The sequence below is a fragment of the Bombus terrestris genome, chromosome 5 (genome assembly GCF_910591885.1).
Source record: "Bombus terrestris chromosome 5, iyBomTerr1.2, whole genome shotgun sequence".
Lineage (NCBI taxonomy): Eukaryota > Metazoa > Arthropoda > Insecta > Hymenoptera > Apidae > Bombus > Bombus terrestris.
The window spans coordinates 4268752-4283996 of record NC_063273.1 but is presented as its reverse complement, the minus strand read 5'-3'; the positions used below and the strand labels follow the sequence as shown (position 1 = coordinate 4283996).

Genomic DNA, 15245 nt, shown 5'->3' with positions numbered 1-15245 from the left:
TCTATCGACGACTAATCAAAAAAGTATTAAGAAGAGGTAAGAAGAGGTAACACAACTCACCATTTCAACGATCTCCACCTCAGCTTCGATCCTCAAGTCATATAGGAACTTCTTCAAGTCTTTCTTCATCTGAATAGAATTATCTTCCATCTGTGCTACGGTGAAAATCCTCATTTTGCAATTCTTCCATGTGCGATGTTGCTTCAGCAGGAACGGTAACAACATCAGAAGACCACCATCGTGAACGATCCACCACACATCGATATTTCCCACCACTTTCTCCGTCGAGTCAGGGAAGAAGTTAATTCCTTTAGGCACCAAAAGAGCCATCCTGGCTGCCGCGACTGCCCTGACGGTCTGCAAGAATCCCCTCCAATTCCTTTCCTCCTGCGACTGCTTCCAGCGATAGGGCCAGCCAAGAATCACGGTATTAGGCTTCATTCCACCCAATCCAGTCGTTTGGATCAAAGAACTAAGTCCATCGACAACGTCCCTGACAACCAATACGTCTACGAATCCTTTCACCTTTTCCTCTCCCATCGTTTTGCGTAGATTCACCTTTGCAGCCAGAATCCTGCCAGTGTTTTGAATGTAATCTCCGCCAATGCAGCTGACGCAGATCGTGAGACCTTTACCAGCCTTCAGTTGACTGGCAAACGCGAATAACTTGCGATACTTGGGCACCAGGTCGTCCGTCAGTTTGGCCAAGATGAGAATCTGTGGTCGCCAGTTCTTCGTATGAGGTGGTCCTTCTTCTAATCTTAAAAGAGAATAACGAGCGGCGGATAGAGCCAAACCACGGATCCCGTCACCCCATTCCTTTTCAGCACCACAGTATTCGATATATTTGTAAATGCACCCAGCCATTCCCATGGCCAATAAAGCATAGTACCAGCTGGTCATGAACATGATGGCGATACAGAGGGACAGACCGAGGAATGAAAGACTCCAGTGGTAGTATTTAAATCTTGGTCTCCAGTTCGGTGTTCTGAGAAGGGTCTGTAGGGCGCAGGCCAGGTTCACGAAGCCGTAACACATCAAGAAGAACATGGATAGCAAGGGAGCCAAGTAGTCGACGTTGCCAAGGAGAATGCCACACTGACAGATGATGATCGTCAATAGCAGAGCTCTCGTAGGTTCTCCGCGACTCGAGCTGGTGGCGAAGGGAGTCAAGAAAGGAATGATACTGTCCTTGGCGATGGCTTGAAGCAATCTCGGAGCGCCTGTTAAAGATTGGAGACCAGCACCGAGGGTGGATAAGAAGGAGCCGATCAAGATGACCCACTGATTGGGCCAGGCCATGTTCGCTACCACCAGTTTGCCACCGATACTTTGACCAAACTTGTCTCGAAGTAGAAGGTTATCCACTGTACCAGCGAAGAGCAAGACACTGGACAGGTACACTGTCGAGGTTGTCAAAATGGCGCAAATAGTGCCGATGGGAATAGATTTCTGAGCGTCTGCGAGGTCACCCGATCTATTGGAACCAGCCATGATGCCTGTGAACAATATATAACAGTGACTAAACGCTTTAGTCACGTTGGTGTTCAATCTTCGATATTGCAAGATTCCTAGAAACGATAGGAAACTTCGTTACAACTTGCCTGTGACCGAAGGGAAGAAGATACCGATGAGAATGGTGAAGGTAGTGGTAAGATCGACCTGGATCTGGTTGTACGAAGACGTAGCCATTTGGTCCATGTCCTTGGGATCTTTTCCATAGGCGATCAGTTGGCCTTCGTCTTGGAAACTGTTCCAGATGTTCTCTAAACGCCGTAAAACCAATGTGCTTAATATAATCCACCATTTGCAGGTCACTGGAAGATCATGTTCGAAGGTGCCTACCTAAGAATACACCACTGGCCAGTCCGCGAATCCCATTCACGATAGTCACATTATTTTCCACGTAGTAGGGATCACACTTGGTAGTGCTGTTTCCACAGTAAATTTGATGAAGAACTCCGCTGACGTTTTTATTGCAGTCGGTCAGTACATTGATATCCTTTAACAACCTCTTGCCAAGAATACACATCCTGGAGAGCAAACAAGAACATTGGTGAAGTTGTTTGAAAGGGAATTTGGTGTAACGAGGATTAATTGTATGTCTATGTACTTGAGGGACTCGTTGCCGTAGATGTTGTAGAATAAGCCGACATAGACGGCCACGATGGAGAGGATAACGCAGGCTAGGGCGACCGTGGCGAACTTGTTGACGAACTTGACGCCGATGAACACGATGGTGCCCATTACCATAAGTAGACACGTCCCATATACTCGGAAGTTATTATACATGATGCTTGGGTCTTTGGTGAAATCACCGAATATACTGAGCGACGGCGCCATGTAAGTCTACGACAGACGAAGCGTTTACTTTCAGTTGGTAGAGAGATTTTTGGCTAAAGATGAAACGGAATCTTATTTTGTGGTTGCTAGAGGGAAGTTTTAATCCTTTGCATTTCGGTAAATTCCTGGGACGATCGATTAGCACTCTTTCGTGGTGAAAGTTTCTGAATCCCAAAGGGAAGAATTATAAATTTACCAAGACAATTTCAACAGCGCCGATAATGTACATGGCAGCAGCTAAGGTGGTACCCGTGTAGAAGAGCATTCCCACAGCACCACCAAATTCTGGACCTAAACTTCTGGATATCATGAAGTAGGAGCCTCCGGCTGGTACCACACCATTGGTCGCGATGGCACTCATGCTGATGGCCGTCAGCATTGTCTACGTGGACAGAGAAATATAAACGTGGTATATAATTAAACGAAGCTTCGTCGCCGTTTTATCGATACCTACCACGCAGCAACAACATAGCACGATGAAGAAACCTTGAATGGCGCCAGCCGTCCCAACGACCCAAGTCAAACGAATGAAGAGAATAACACCGAAGATATTTTGGATGCAGGGCAGAAAGACACCGATCAAGGTACCCATTCGTGCTCCACTTTGAACAGGCGAAGGCTTGGCGTCCGGATCGGTTGCAGCTGGAATCGTGTTGCTGTAATCCGACAGGCGGGTGAGGAGCGTAGAGATTCGAGGGCGGACTTCCATCTCTTCCTGAAAGGAAGAAAATCGGTTTATAGTATCTTGTTCCTTATCGACGCGAAATCTAGGAAAATGATATAAAAATGGTCAGATATTCAGAGTACGCTATAATATCTAGGGGAGAATGCACAATTTGAACAGCTTAAGTTCAAGCATATTAAAAGCCCCGATGATGGCCAGGCTAGCGTGAAACATCTGGTTAATTGGATCGCTTTGAAACTGTTTCCACCTGATACACAGGCAGCCCAATTTCTTGGAAACATAAGCTGGCCGTAACAGGCTATGAGATTCAGACAGAACATTATCCCCAATATTTCCAACACGAAGGTGAGCCCATTTTAATTTATACTCCACAATATTTTACGTGATAAATTCATTTACGACCCCTGCCATATAAAATATAAAACGTTAATTAAAGCGTAGCTTCTATTTCAAAAATAAATAACGATTCAGTCTAGATCTGTGACTCCAATTTGGAGTTAAAAAGATATTAAGAAACGAGAAGAGAAAGCTGGCTGATATATTTGAGTCGGTCTGATCAGGCGCTTACTTTTCTACTACTTTGTTTCATAAAGGTTCGTACTTTACAATGGTAATTTGAAGAATCGAACAGTTTGCTTTCAGGCAATTGGCTGAGCTCGTACTATCTATTCTACTTATGACGTTAAGTTTATTCATTATAAGCGTTATATAATTCTATAAATTGGTAAATTGTAATACATTGGCTTTTACGTTTCTAAAGATGTCCGTAACTAGAAAAGAAAGCTTTTGAAGAAACCTTATGAAGTCGTACAGTTTGAAAACTTTCGAAGTTATTAAGGTTTCGAAAGAGTGAAAGTCTGCAACATTCGTTATCACGTCGTCTGGTTTGTCTTCATTAACAGGAAAACAGGTCGAGGAGCGGTTAAAAGAAGATGCCGGATTATAAATATTCAGTGCGACAGAGGAAAGACGATACTGGAAGGAAATTTCATCCCGTCCAGACGGAAAAAAATCGATAAATATACCGAACGGTCGTTTTAATTGGACAGGCGATGATACTGTTTGTGGATTAATCGCTCGACGTGTTCAATTAATTGATCAACGAGACTTAATTCATTGGCAAAAGGAAAAATCCGCTAGGTCGACCGTCGGAAGATATTTCCTACAAAATGCAATTCACTCAGTATTACACGAATTTTTATTTCGCAGGAATCTTGTCGTTAAACGCTCTGTAATCACAGAGGAACTTTCATTGAAATTCCTCGGCAATTCAGCTGAATTTTCAGCAAAGAATAATTAGTTCTCGGGGAACAAAAAGCTCTTGCTAAAGCGAGTATAAACAATGAAAAATTGACGTGTTTCTTCAACGAACAACTTCAAAGTAAGCATTCGCTCGGAAGAAACTTCTCGGACGAAAATTGTTTCTCTCGGGAAAGTTTTGCAAAATGTTGCTTCTAATTTCCACGCGGTTCTCCCGGTCCGTTTGGCGAATTTCAACGAGCTGCTTTACGACGAAAAGTCGTTTTCAGCATCGACACGGTGTTACCAGTCTAACCAGAGATGCTCATCGAGCGGGAACGCGATAAGGCGCTGTAGGATTCGATTTATGTTTGCGTCAAAGTCTAGCGAGTTTCGACCAAGTTTCTCACCTGTTTCTAATCCAATTAGCATCCTATCTAAGCGATACCATTAATTAATTGTTAGCCCGCGAGGAATCGATAGTCGATAAGATGGGCGACAAATCTAAATAGATCGATGGATGGAAGATTAATAGCACACATTTGTAGGAAGCAAAACGGAGGATTTCTCTCCGAATTAACGACGTATCGACCTTTTGAATTTATGTATGAGATCTTTTGCGGCATAATGTCGAACGATATAAATTTCCAAGTCAACAGAATTAACGAGAGATTTCTTCATTTCCAATTATAAATAATCAAAGATTCACCCTCTCGAAGCGTTTTATTATCATTTTTTTACAAATTCAAAAGGATCGATGAAAACCATTAAATCGCAATAATAGTCGCAATCGCTGAAGCATTCGGAAGGCCGAAAGAATGCGCTCGACGAGCCTTTCGTTTAAACGGCAACGCGGTTGGATCGCTTTCAAGCGCAATCCTTGAACCGACCAAGAATCCAGGTGCAATGTTACGTAACGAGCGCATTCTGACAAGCGGAGATGCAGCAAGAAAACGGAAGGGAGAAAAGGTAGATCCGGAATGACGCAGCGGAGGATGGAAACGCGTGGCACTCGTCGTCTATAGTCGGTTAATTAACGTGTTCCCTTTGGCCGTATCGTAGTTTTCTCATAGACTGAAACTCGCGCGCGGTTTGGCTTCGACCTCGATTCCTGAATATCCAATTATCCGTTTCTCTTCTTGCTGCAATAGTTCTCTCTCTCTCTCTCTCTCTCTCTCCTTGTCGGTCGAAATTATCTGCGACCAGACCAGCCTTATCGTCGCTGATTTCCTCTGTATCTTTCTCTCGTTGCTGCTTCTCGTCTCTGCCCCCTTCCTCTACCTCTGCTTCGTCGAAGAAGCGAAACGAAAAAGCGACGAAGAGTCTGCTGGAAATACGAAGTATCGAGAACTTCAGAACTGAAAATTAACGATCTTTGCCGCTTTCTTATGGGAAAATTCAGCATCGTCCCTTCGCCCGGTAAAAGGCAAGAAGATAATTCGACAGAAGCGAGAATTTAGCAAGGAAACTAAAGTGAGCGTGACACCGCTCGCGGGAATAGAGATTACGGTAAGAAAAAGAAGCTCGAGACACTCAGGTAGGAAAGGGGCTCGTCAGAGGAGGAACGAACAAAAGAAAAAGAAAAACCGCCGACGAAGGACAATGTTTCGAAGAATAAAACAAGATGCGCCACCGCGGAGGAATTCATTCGTGGGTTGCTTGGTCGTTGAACGACAATTAAGCGAATTGCACACTCCAGTGATTCCAACCCTCCCGCTCTATCTCTCTCTTCCTCCTTCCTTTGCGTTTTAACGAAGGACCCTTCTTTCGAGAGAAGATAGTCGGAACCTTCGTCGTCCCAGTTTTCTTATCTGTTCAACTACCATCGCCATTGTTCGCGTAACCAATTTCAATTACAAATTCAACTCTCGATACTTCGCGTTTTGCCATTTCCGCTATCACTTCGGACTTAAAACTGTGCAAGCATTTCTTAGATCGTGCCTTGTAAAGCAATTTCAATCGAATTTCAAGCATCGGTTTATGTCGTCGCGATTTTAATGTAGAAGCTTAACGTCGTCGCTGATCGAAGCGCTACTGGATCCAAGTGAAATATATTTACTTACGCTATAGAGGAAGAGATTCGTCTCATATTCCGTCTTCTTCTCGGAATTACCACCGCCCACCATGGAGTCGCCATCTCCGCCGGTGCCGCCGCCATCACCTGAAAACAGAAAAACATTCTGTGATTCTCCCGTGCTTTATCACGGCGAAGTCTGAAAGAAATGTCCGATAGTCGACCTACGTTACTTGATCTCAGAATATAAGACACGTTTAAATATTAAAGGTATAGTGATAAATTTCCTAGTTTGCTAGTTTATTTGACGATTTGTATGGAAGAAGAAAAGGCGACAGACGATTTAAAAAAGATTTGCCCGGAATATAAACGACGTTGCAGCGTAACGATAAGATGATAAACCTACCGTATCTTTAGAAATAGCTTAAGTGATCGACGGCCGCGTGTAACCGAGGAAAATCTAACAAAGCGGTTTTTTGGAATTAGCGTGCCTTTTCTACCTTTCCTCGAACTCGCCACGCTTTATTAATTTATTATCTGCGGGCTGTTAGACGGACACGCGCACGGTCGCTTCAGGGGTTAGACTTTCTGCTTCCTCGGAACATACCTTCATCGATTACTTATTTTCTCCACCCTCTTTATTTCGAGAAAATACCAAGTCAGGAAATTCGAACGTTTACCCATACCAACAACATACCTAACTCGAGCCATTTTTCTATCGGTCAGTCTGTAATGGAATTTTGCCAAATAAACAGGTATTTCTTCTCCAAGTCGTCCGTGCGCCTATTCTGACTTTCTCCGAACCGTTTTTATATTTCAGAAACGCTCAACCGTGTCAAACTCGTCTGTATACAGTTCGTGCTAGTGGAGTGATAGTTCGCGCGAACGATCTCTCGTACTGCAACAAACGTATTATGGAGGAAACAATAGCGATAAAGTAAAGTTAGTAGTTAAATCGTCTCGAAGCTTGTTTGCCCGTTGATCTGAATATCTGTGCAATAGAAAGTGGAGAAAGTTTTAATAGAAATAGGAGAGTGAAAGCGCGAACGCTTCAGTTAAAAAGTTTTAATAGGCGTCGAGAGGGAAGCAAACTGACAGATTCCCAGTTAGTCTGTATCTGGAGATTGACTTTTTCACTGCTATATGTTTTTTTCCCCCGTTATTTTTTCTGTTTGTTCCTCTCGAACGCGCCACCGCAATCACAAATTGAATTTCGATCGAAATCCAAGCTTTTCCTTTCTACCGCGCGACGATTAATAGCAAACGAATAGAAAACAAACTTCCATTTGTTTCTGGCTGGCCGTGTAAGCCGGAAAATCTACGAAACTCGAAACTTGGATGCAATTTCAGCTTTTCCCACCGAACGATATAAAACTATAAAAATCAGTAAAATATTTATATTTCACATAATACTCGATGCCACGTTGAATTATCGTCGAGTTTGTCTGTTTGTCGTTTTCTGAAATAAATAAGAAAGTCAATTATACTTGTATTATCATATAAAGATAAGAAACATAAACGGAGCAGAAATACGAGTTCCCTGAAGCTGCACGATCATAAGCTGCGTTAAACATTCGTATCTCTGCGGTGTAACAGCCATTTCTAGAAAATCCCAAGTAACAGAGAGTCGCTTTATCTTTACAAGAAACTATAAAACGTTTCTCGTGTTACCGTGTCGCAGACAGAAAATCGTACGATAACGGAAAAGGAATACACGAACACGCAAGATACCCGGGAAATATCGTTCAGTCGTCGTGGATCCACGTTATGGTTGAAACGTACGTGCAGAATATAAGTCTGCCAGTGGTACGTGCTAGTGGTACGAGTCAACCTATCGATCGCTATCTCGTAAACTTTCAATTTAAAATTTCTTTCGTCACTCCGAACCATCTCTGTGTGTTTCATAAATTAATTTCCTCCTAAGAATGAAAGGAAGAAGAGAACGAAAGAAGTTCGTCTTATTCCAAGAGACACATACGTATATACTTATAAATTTATATGGAAAAATTGTCTCATCGTGTACGGATTGATACGTGGATCGATCGGATGCGGTAGAGGCAAGCAGAGTCTGCGGAGGCGTCACGACGTGCTTCCACGTCGAATCGACGTCCTCCACTTCCGCGGAAACGTATTTCTACCCGCAATAACGAATTACTCTCACGTTTCAATCTGGCCTCTGGTCGTGAATTCCGCGAACGTTCGTTTCGTTCATCCAACGTTTCAACGGACGTCTTGCTCTCGATTTATTTACCTTAGGTCTTGGCTGTATCGTTTCACGAAGAACTAAAACACGGGAAACCGTGAAAAGCCTATCGTGCACTGATTTCGATCTTCTCGCACGATCTCTTCGTCTCCATGGACCGTAGCCTTACGTAAAATATTTGCGTTGGCTGGCGATAGTTTTAAGATAGAAACGGTATACAGTGGGCAAGTTTCATACTTCTGGAATATCGTATTCCTAAGACAAAAGCTCTACCTAGGAGATTGCATACGGAAATTTACGATTTAGAGAATTTTCTACGGTTTTACGTGGAGTCATAGAGTTGAGTTCATCGAGAGAAATCTCGGACAGAGGACTAGATACGTGGAGATTGTTAGTTGTCCCGGCAAATCTAGGCAATTTACTTGTTGCCAATTGTATTTCTCCTATAAAACTGCAAAATTTCTTTGATCGTTATTTCGAAACCGGAACGGAAAACAACGGCGGCTATTCTATGGAAACTGTGTCGCTTGGAAAAGAAGTCGCCGAACTAGAATTCTCTCTCTTAAAGAATTTTTATTCGGTGACGTGTGATCGACCGGAACGATATCGATTTACGACGCAAAGTGAACTCGAAACTTCCTTTGCGCGAACAGAAGCTACCGAAGGGAAACAGACCGTACATCCCTATTTCCGCCGCGTATTTTCTCCTCCTTCTCGTTGCCTGGGGGAAATGTTATGAGAAAACAGGATAAGTTGAGGTCGCGTACGGCCATCGAAGCGTCGAGTATCCAAAGGAAGCTACAAAAAAGAATTGCTCCCTCGTTTTTCGTCGAGATGATCGTCGTTGTATACTTAGGTTCGTATTTTTCGACAAAACGTAAGTCGTGGAGAGAGAAAAATTTCAACGAGGACCCTTCGATCGATATGATAATGGGATTGGCGAGGAAATCTCGAGGTCGACGAGCATAGAGCAATTAGGAAAGGCTCGATATTCGAAACAAGCTTCCCAAAGTAACGGACAGGTTGCGTCCGAACAATCTAAAAACTAGGCCAGTCGATATTAACTTGCTGATTTGTCTCTCTGTTCCTTTGTGAAACCGCGTTCTGCCTCCGTCTATATCTAGAAATCGGTAATTGCATTGAGATGGTCGATGAAATTCGTTTAATTGAAAGTTTAAATGAATTGTCAAGCGAAGAATTACTCGATCCTGCCAATAGTTCATCGATATTTCGCTGATTTAGTAGCTTCTTCCATATCGGAGCGATGGCTGCTCTGTTGCTTTATTATTTTATACGAAAAAGCGACGATTCTCCGCAGAGATATTTTTGGCCGAATAACAAGGGAATAAAAGAAATCGAAGGAATTGGAGGCAGATTGGAAGGGAACGTCGGTGGGAAAGGCCAATGCTGATTCGGCTACTTTAATCCGCGCGCTTCTTTGTGTGGGAGGAGCAGTTTCGCCGGCCAAAACAGGACACAGGGACACGTGACAAAGTACATCGAAGAGTGCGGTTACGGTCGACTTTCTAGAAAAGCTCTTTGTACGTCGCTTCAAGCACAAGTCGATTTGCTTTTCCAATTCTTCGCTTTGTCATTTGGCTTTCGTGTTTCTTCATTGAATGTTCTTCCTCCCTTAGATTCCGTTCCCTGATTCTTTTCAACATCTCCAACGTCTCTTCTCGACGTTCCAATTTTCTAACTCGTGTTTTCGAATTCTCCGATCTCTTTTCTGAGAATCGCCACTCATTCCTTTTCTTACTTTTCTTGTTCTTACTACTTGTTCTTTAGTTTCCCGATTGATCGATACGACAGATATATATAAATACAAAGTTTGAATCGAAATTGATCGAGTCGATGGTCAGCATGGAAGCATCGGACACTTCACTCCCATCAAGATCCTACTACCGCCGTGCTCATAACATCACACTTTACGTTTATAACACTCGATCTATTAAACCTGCTCCACCTTGAGCGTTAAGTCATTCGAGATACGCGATATCGAGCGATCGGTTCGACCTGACCGGTTGCTCTTTAGTCGAGAATTCGCAACAGGCACGAACAATTAAAAGAACAATTAAAATCGTGCGTAACTGTGTAAGCAAATTAATAACGTATCGTAATAACATCCAAAGATACTTTCGATTCTCATCGAGGAGGAATCGCGGCAGCTGTTTAATCGAGGCTCGCGTTTAGTCGAGTTTCCAGCCGACAAACTATCATCGAGTTCCATGCATCCCTAATTATTTTAATCGTGTTTGCTCCTTCCATTATGCGTTCCTTGGTGGCGGTGGTGGTAGCGGTGGCGACCGGAAACACCGTTAAAAGCAACGCGCGCGGCCGATAGCAGTTTCGCAAAGCGTGGGAGGCCAGGGTAATTGCGATGCATGCCAATATCGACAGCGAGAACAGGTAAATACGAGAATACCCTAACGAAACCAAGGGACAGAGTGAATTAATTAGAACGTAGATTCGATGGGAATAGGGTATCGGTTGCGCAATTGTTGCGGTCTATGTTTAATATCAATCCTGGTCAATTTACGTGGAACGGTCGGCCGATTATTTAACGCGTCAGTAAAATATACAAGTTCTCGTTGGTTCGGCGCCGTTTCACTCGAAATTCCCTCGCTTCAATCATCGTAAACGCTAATTACATTCGCGCGATAAATATACGCTGATATATATCGCAACCGTTGGATTTTATTATCGGGCTATTTGGATTGGGTATTTAATTTGGAATTGGACGAGAACACGCGAAATTACCCGATGATTGATGTTAACGTTTCTTTCATTGGGATATCTGATGAAATTAACGGCCTCGAATCTGATTTATCGGTTGACTCGAAATTTAAGAAATTTCTGCCGTATAAATTGAGACGTCGAAATCGTTTCTTCGAAGATTCATTGACTGACGTTTCTCGTAGCGGCTTACGTAACCGCGTAACAGGGAACAACGTTGGTGTACACGTAAACGTTCGGATACGTGCGGATGAGTTACCCTAAGTGGCTGAACTCGTGCAGGTGGGTTTCAAACGCGATTAATTCACCGGCACGTCTTACCTCCCGAACTCTTAATCGATTTTGCTCGAGACGACGAAGATTTCCCCATATCTACACCTGCTCAAACGTGTTTCTTATATCGTTGAAATTAAGGAAGAAAGTTTGGAAAGACAAAGATGATCCTTCTTACGATACAGGGATTTAATAAACAAAATTACCAAGCACATATAACCATATACTGTACGTTTGTGGCAATGGTATATTTTTATGTTTGATCGTGTTTCAGATAAATATCTGAGCGTAGTTACTCTGGGACAGGGAGTTACAAAGCCTCAGAAGTATGCAGTAACCTTCTCTGCCGTGGATACTGCCAGCTACATTTACGACCTGTTCCACGAACGATCATAAACTCGTAGAACTTCACGCGTGCACTGCGACCAGCGAGAACAAAGTATGTGACTATTCAAACGCGGATTTTCGGCTGGAATAGTTTCAAACTTCCTCGATCTGGACCACTGGCAACTTGCGCGGGTAAATTTCCACGTGATTATCAATTTCCAGTTCTGGAACAACTACCATCCATTCTACGTTCAAGATTACGCTCGTCTAATAATCGTAAAGTTACGGAAGATTCGAATTCCATTCGGTAACCACAGTAGAATATTCGTCGTAGAACAAAAGCGGTATAGCCGAGGAAAAACGGCGGAGATTCAACTAAACCGGAACATGGGGTCAGGGGACGGAAACGATTCTTCGAAAGATTCGAGCCAGATACGAGATCGCGCAATTGGAACGCGAACGATAAGGAGGAAAAGTGCAGCAAGGGTTGGAATTCGAGAATTTCGAGAACATTTGCCAACGTTTGTCGGCCAGATCGTTCGCTCACAATTTTCGTAGTGAATTCGCCACGAGAATTAAGCACCGCGTCCTTTTCGGCCAACTTGAAGAATTATTGGCTGAATTGTGAGCAATTAAACTCACATTTTACATTCATTCGTCGAATATTTTGGCTTAAACCCGGCGATGATGGAAGATCTAACTTTTCGCGATGTGACACTTTTGGAAATAAATTTTGAATATTCGATGGCAGGCAATTGGTCGGATTTATATGAGCCGTACCATTTAATTGGTATCCTGTGGTTCTACGAACGCGCGTGGAATCCGCCGCGTAATTACTTACTTACGTATGCCCGGTTAAATCGAATCGGCTCGAACCGGATACTCCGTGACCCGAATGAGGTCTGAAAGCTGGGACTAACGAACGATCGTTTCGCCTCTCTTCTCCGTGCATTCTTACGTTATCTTCTTAATTGGCACAGTGATGTACGATTCGATGAATTTTTACGCGATTTTGATTCGCTCGTAACAAGATAGAATAAAAAGTGTAGCATCCATAAATCTGTCAAATAGATCTCACCATCTTTTTCTTCAAATTCTCTATATTCGTGCTAATTATTCTTTCTATATCTATGCTAATTTCTTGTGACAATTCGAGCTCAAATGAATATTTGACAAAGCTGGAAAACGCTTTGCAACGTTTTCAAACGCTTTGAAAGCTAGTCGAAGAGGGAAATGTAGGAAAAATCAGCAGGCAATAATGGAGAATGGTTGATGATCGCGGGCTTGATAACCAAGCTGTGTGCGTACGAGCATAAAAGCAAATGGTAACAATGTCGGGCGTGTCCCGGTTGGTCGGTGTCCCAATTTCTCTGCTCGCTGAATCACGATAAATCGCGCGGCGGCGCGGCGGCGTGGGACCGAGGCGGCACGGCGTCGCGACGATAGTATTCGGCATTCGATTTTATTACGACGGCAGTCAGGTGCCGGTTATTGGCACTGGGCTGATTTATGCTATCCTGCGTGATCATGATCGACGGTGTTACTGAACGCAATGGTGGCCAGAATGGTGGTTTGATCTCGTGGAAACTTTGGTCCACGTTTCGACAAAACTCGTCCAATGTTCGAAATTTCTAACTTTCATGAAAACTTTGTGTCATTGTGTGATTCTTTCTTTTTTGTTGAGGAAAACGTGACTACCAATTGAATGAAGAATTTTTTATCTAAAGGTAATCTAAAGTAATTTAAAAATTGTTCGCAACTTAGTATTTCGTTAAACAGTTTACACATGGACGAAGAAATGTGAAGTTGAAGTGGATTATCGAAACAATAGGAGCGTTAAAAATCTTAAATTAAAAGCGAGAAATATAGTGTCGACGAAGGTCCCTAATTCGTTTAGAAGGAAGCAACAGCGACCTAGAAATTTCCACTTGATAAATATGTCGAATCAGACGTATCAAAAAAATATTTCAAATTTGATCTTTTCTAGTCGTTTCAGATTCTATGGTCTAAAGCAACGTTATTATATTTCTCGAGGAAATAACGTTTACCGCGTCGGGATCCCGTTGAGTTAAACGTAAAGCGTGGCCGTGAGCTGTCTGGATGTGTGCAGAAGTGTGGTAAGCTCGAGATAGCAAGAAACGTCGTCACGTCGTGAGCATCCTTACAATGGAAACTACTTAACCCTCCGCTTGCCCTTGTCCTAATCTCGTTTAAACGCGCACGAGGCCCAGCACACGTTTTCGTCGTGGATCGACCGGCTACTCGACCGAGAGGAGATTCAGTTGAATCAACAAAGCGTTGGCTTGCATCGACTACTCGTCGAAACGGCTAAGCTATGCTAATCTATCTTCTTCCGTCTTGCACGGTTTCGTTGCAAATGAGAACACAACTATATCATACCACAGTTCGTTCTGTATTATATTGTAATAAATAATAACAATTACCATTGGAGTAGAATGTCCAAGTACCTTCGATGTAAATTTACTTTCTTATTTACATATAGTAATTTTTATATTATCGTATTAGCGTTTCGAAAAAATCGAATTCGTCGACTAACCGATGAAAACGAGAAAAAAGATGCGAATATTCGATAGACTGAAAAATCTTCCAGTCTACCGAAACTGTACTCGTCCTTGTCCAAGAATTCTGCAAAGTCCGCGATATCCTTTTAACTGGGATCGATCAGCCACTCGAGCGCTAGGCAAATTCGATTGGATCAACAAAGTGCTGGTTGGCCACAACCCCCAAACGAGCTCGTTTCATCGCAGCTTCAAGGCTTGGTTAATAAATGTTTCAGAAAAACAAACTGCCAAAGTGAACCTGCTTCGTTGCGATTAATCGAGGCAGAAATTCGCGATTTAAACGTTAAAAGGCAATTGAAGCGGCGTGGCCCCCGACCCGAACAGACTGAGCACGTTTGCCTGACGGGTAAACGAATTAATTTGTCAACGCGAATTCACCAGGGCGCGGACGAACAGCTCGAGTAAGAGCACGCTTGTCTCGCGTCGTTTCTAATTTCGTTAGCTTCGATGAAACGACGACAAATGGCCAACCGTTGCCTCTGCCGCTGATCAAATTAATTTCTGATCTCTCTGGCGAACTTCCCCGAGAACCTGTTCAACGGAGAAAATTTCATTACGCGTGGACTGGTAGCGTGACTTGTTCGTGAAGCTCGTTTGTGTCGAGATTCGGAATCAGTTAACAAATTTCAAGATTTCCTTAGATTTCTCGTGTTTCTCGAAGCAAATACAATTGGTAACGTTTTGGAAACTATTCGATGGATGTTACGAACTTGACTCGTTGTTTGGAGCCAAGTTGGAAATGTTTTATGTGCGAGATAGAAATATCGTGTACCGTAATTTACTGGCAACAGCAGAGAATCGGATGGAAAAAGTCGGTTTGCTTGCCTGTACCTTTTGTTTGTT

At 43.1% G+C, this 15245-nt stretch overlaps 1 protein-coding gene across 7 annotated transcripts in view; it reads right to left on the bottom strand.

Annotated features, from left to right (window-relative positions):
* LOC100649574 (solute carrier family 12 member 4) overlaps positions 1–15245 on the bottom strand; it is a 99407-nt gene that overhangs the window by 6816 nt on the left and 77346 nt on the right. For all 7 annotated transcript variants that reach the window (XM_012308830.3, XM_003395668.4, XM_012308831.3 and 4 more), the window contains 7 exons: positions 6331–6428; positions 2798–3058; positions 2540–2725; positions 2114–2349; positions 1846–2033; positions 1605–1766; positions 61–1499 (listed from right to left, as the gene is read on the bottom strand). In XM_012308830.3, coding sequence (XP_012164220.2) covers positions 61–1499; positions 1605–1766; positions 1846–2033; positions 2114–2349; positions 2540–2725; positions 2798–3058; positions 6331–6428 — 2570 coding nt within the window. The remainder of the gene's footprint in view (positions 1–60; positions 1500–1604; positions 1767–1845; positions 2034–2113; positions 2350–2539; positions 2726–2797; positions 3059–6330; positions 6429–15245) is intronic.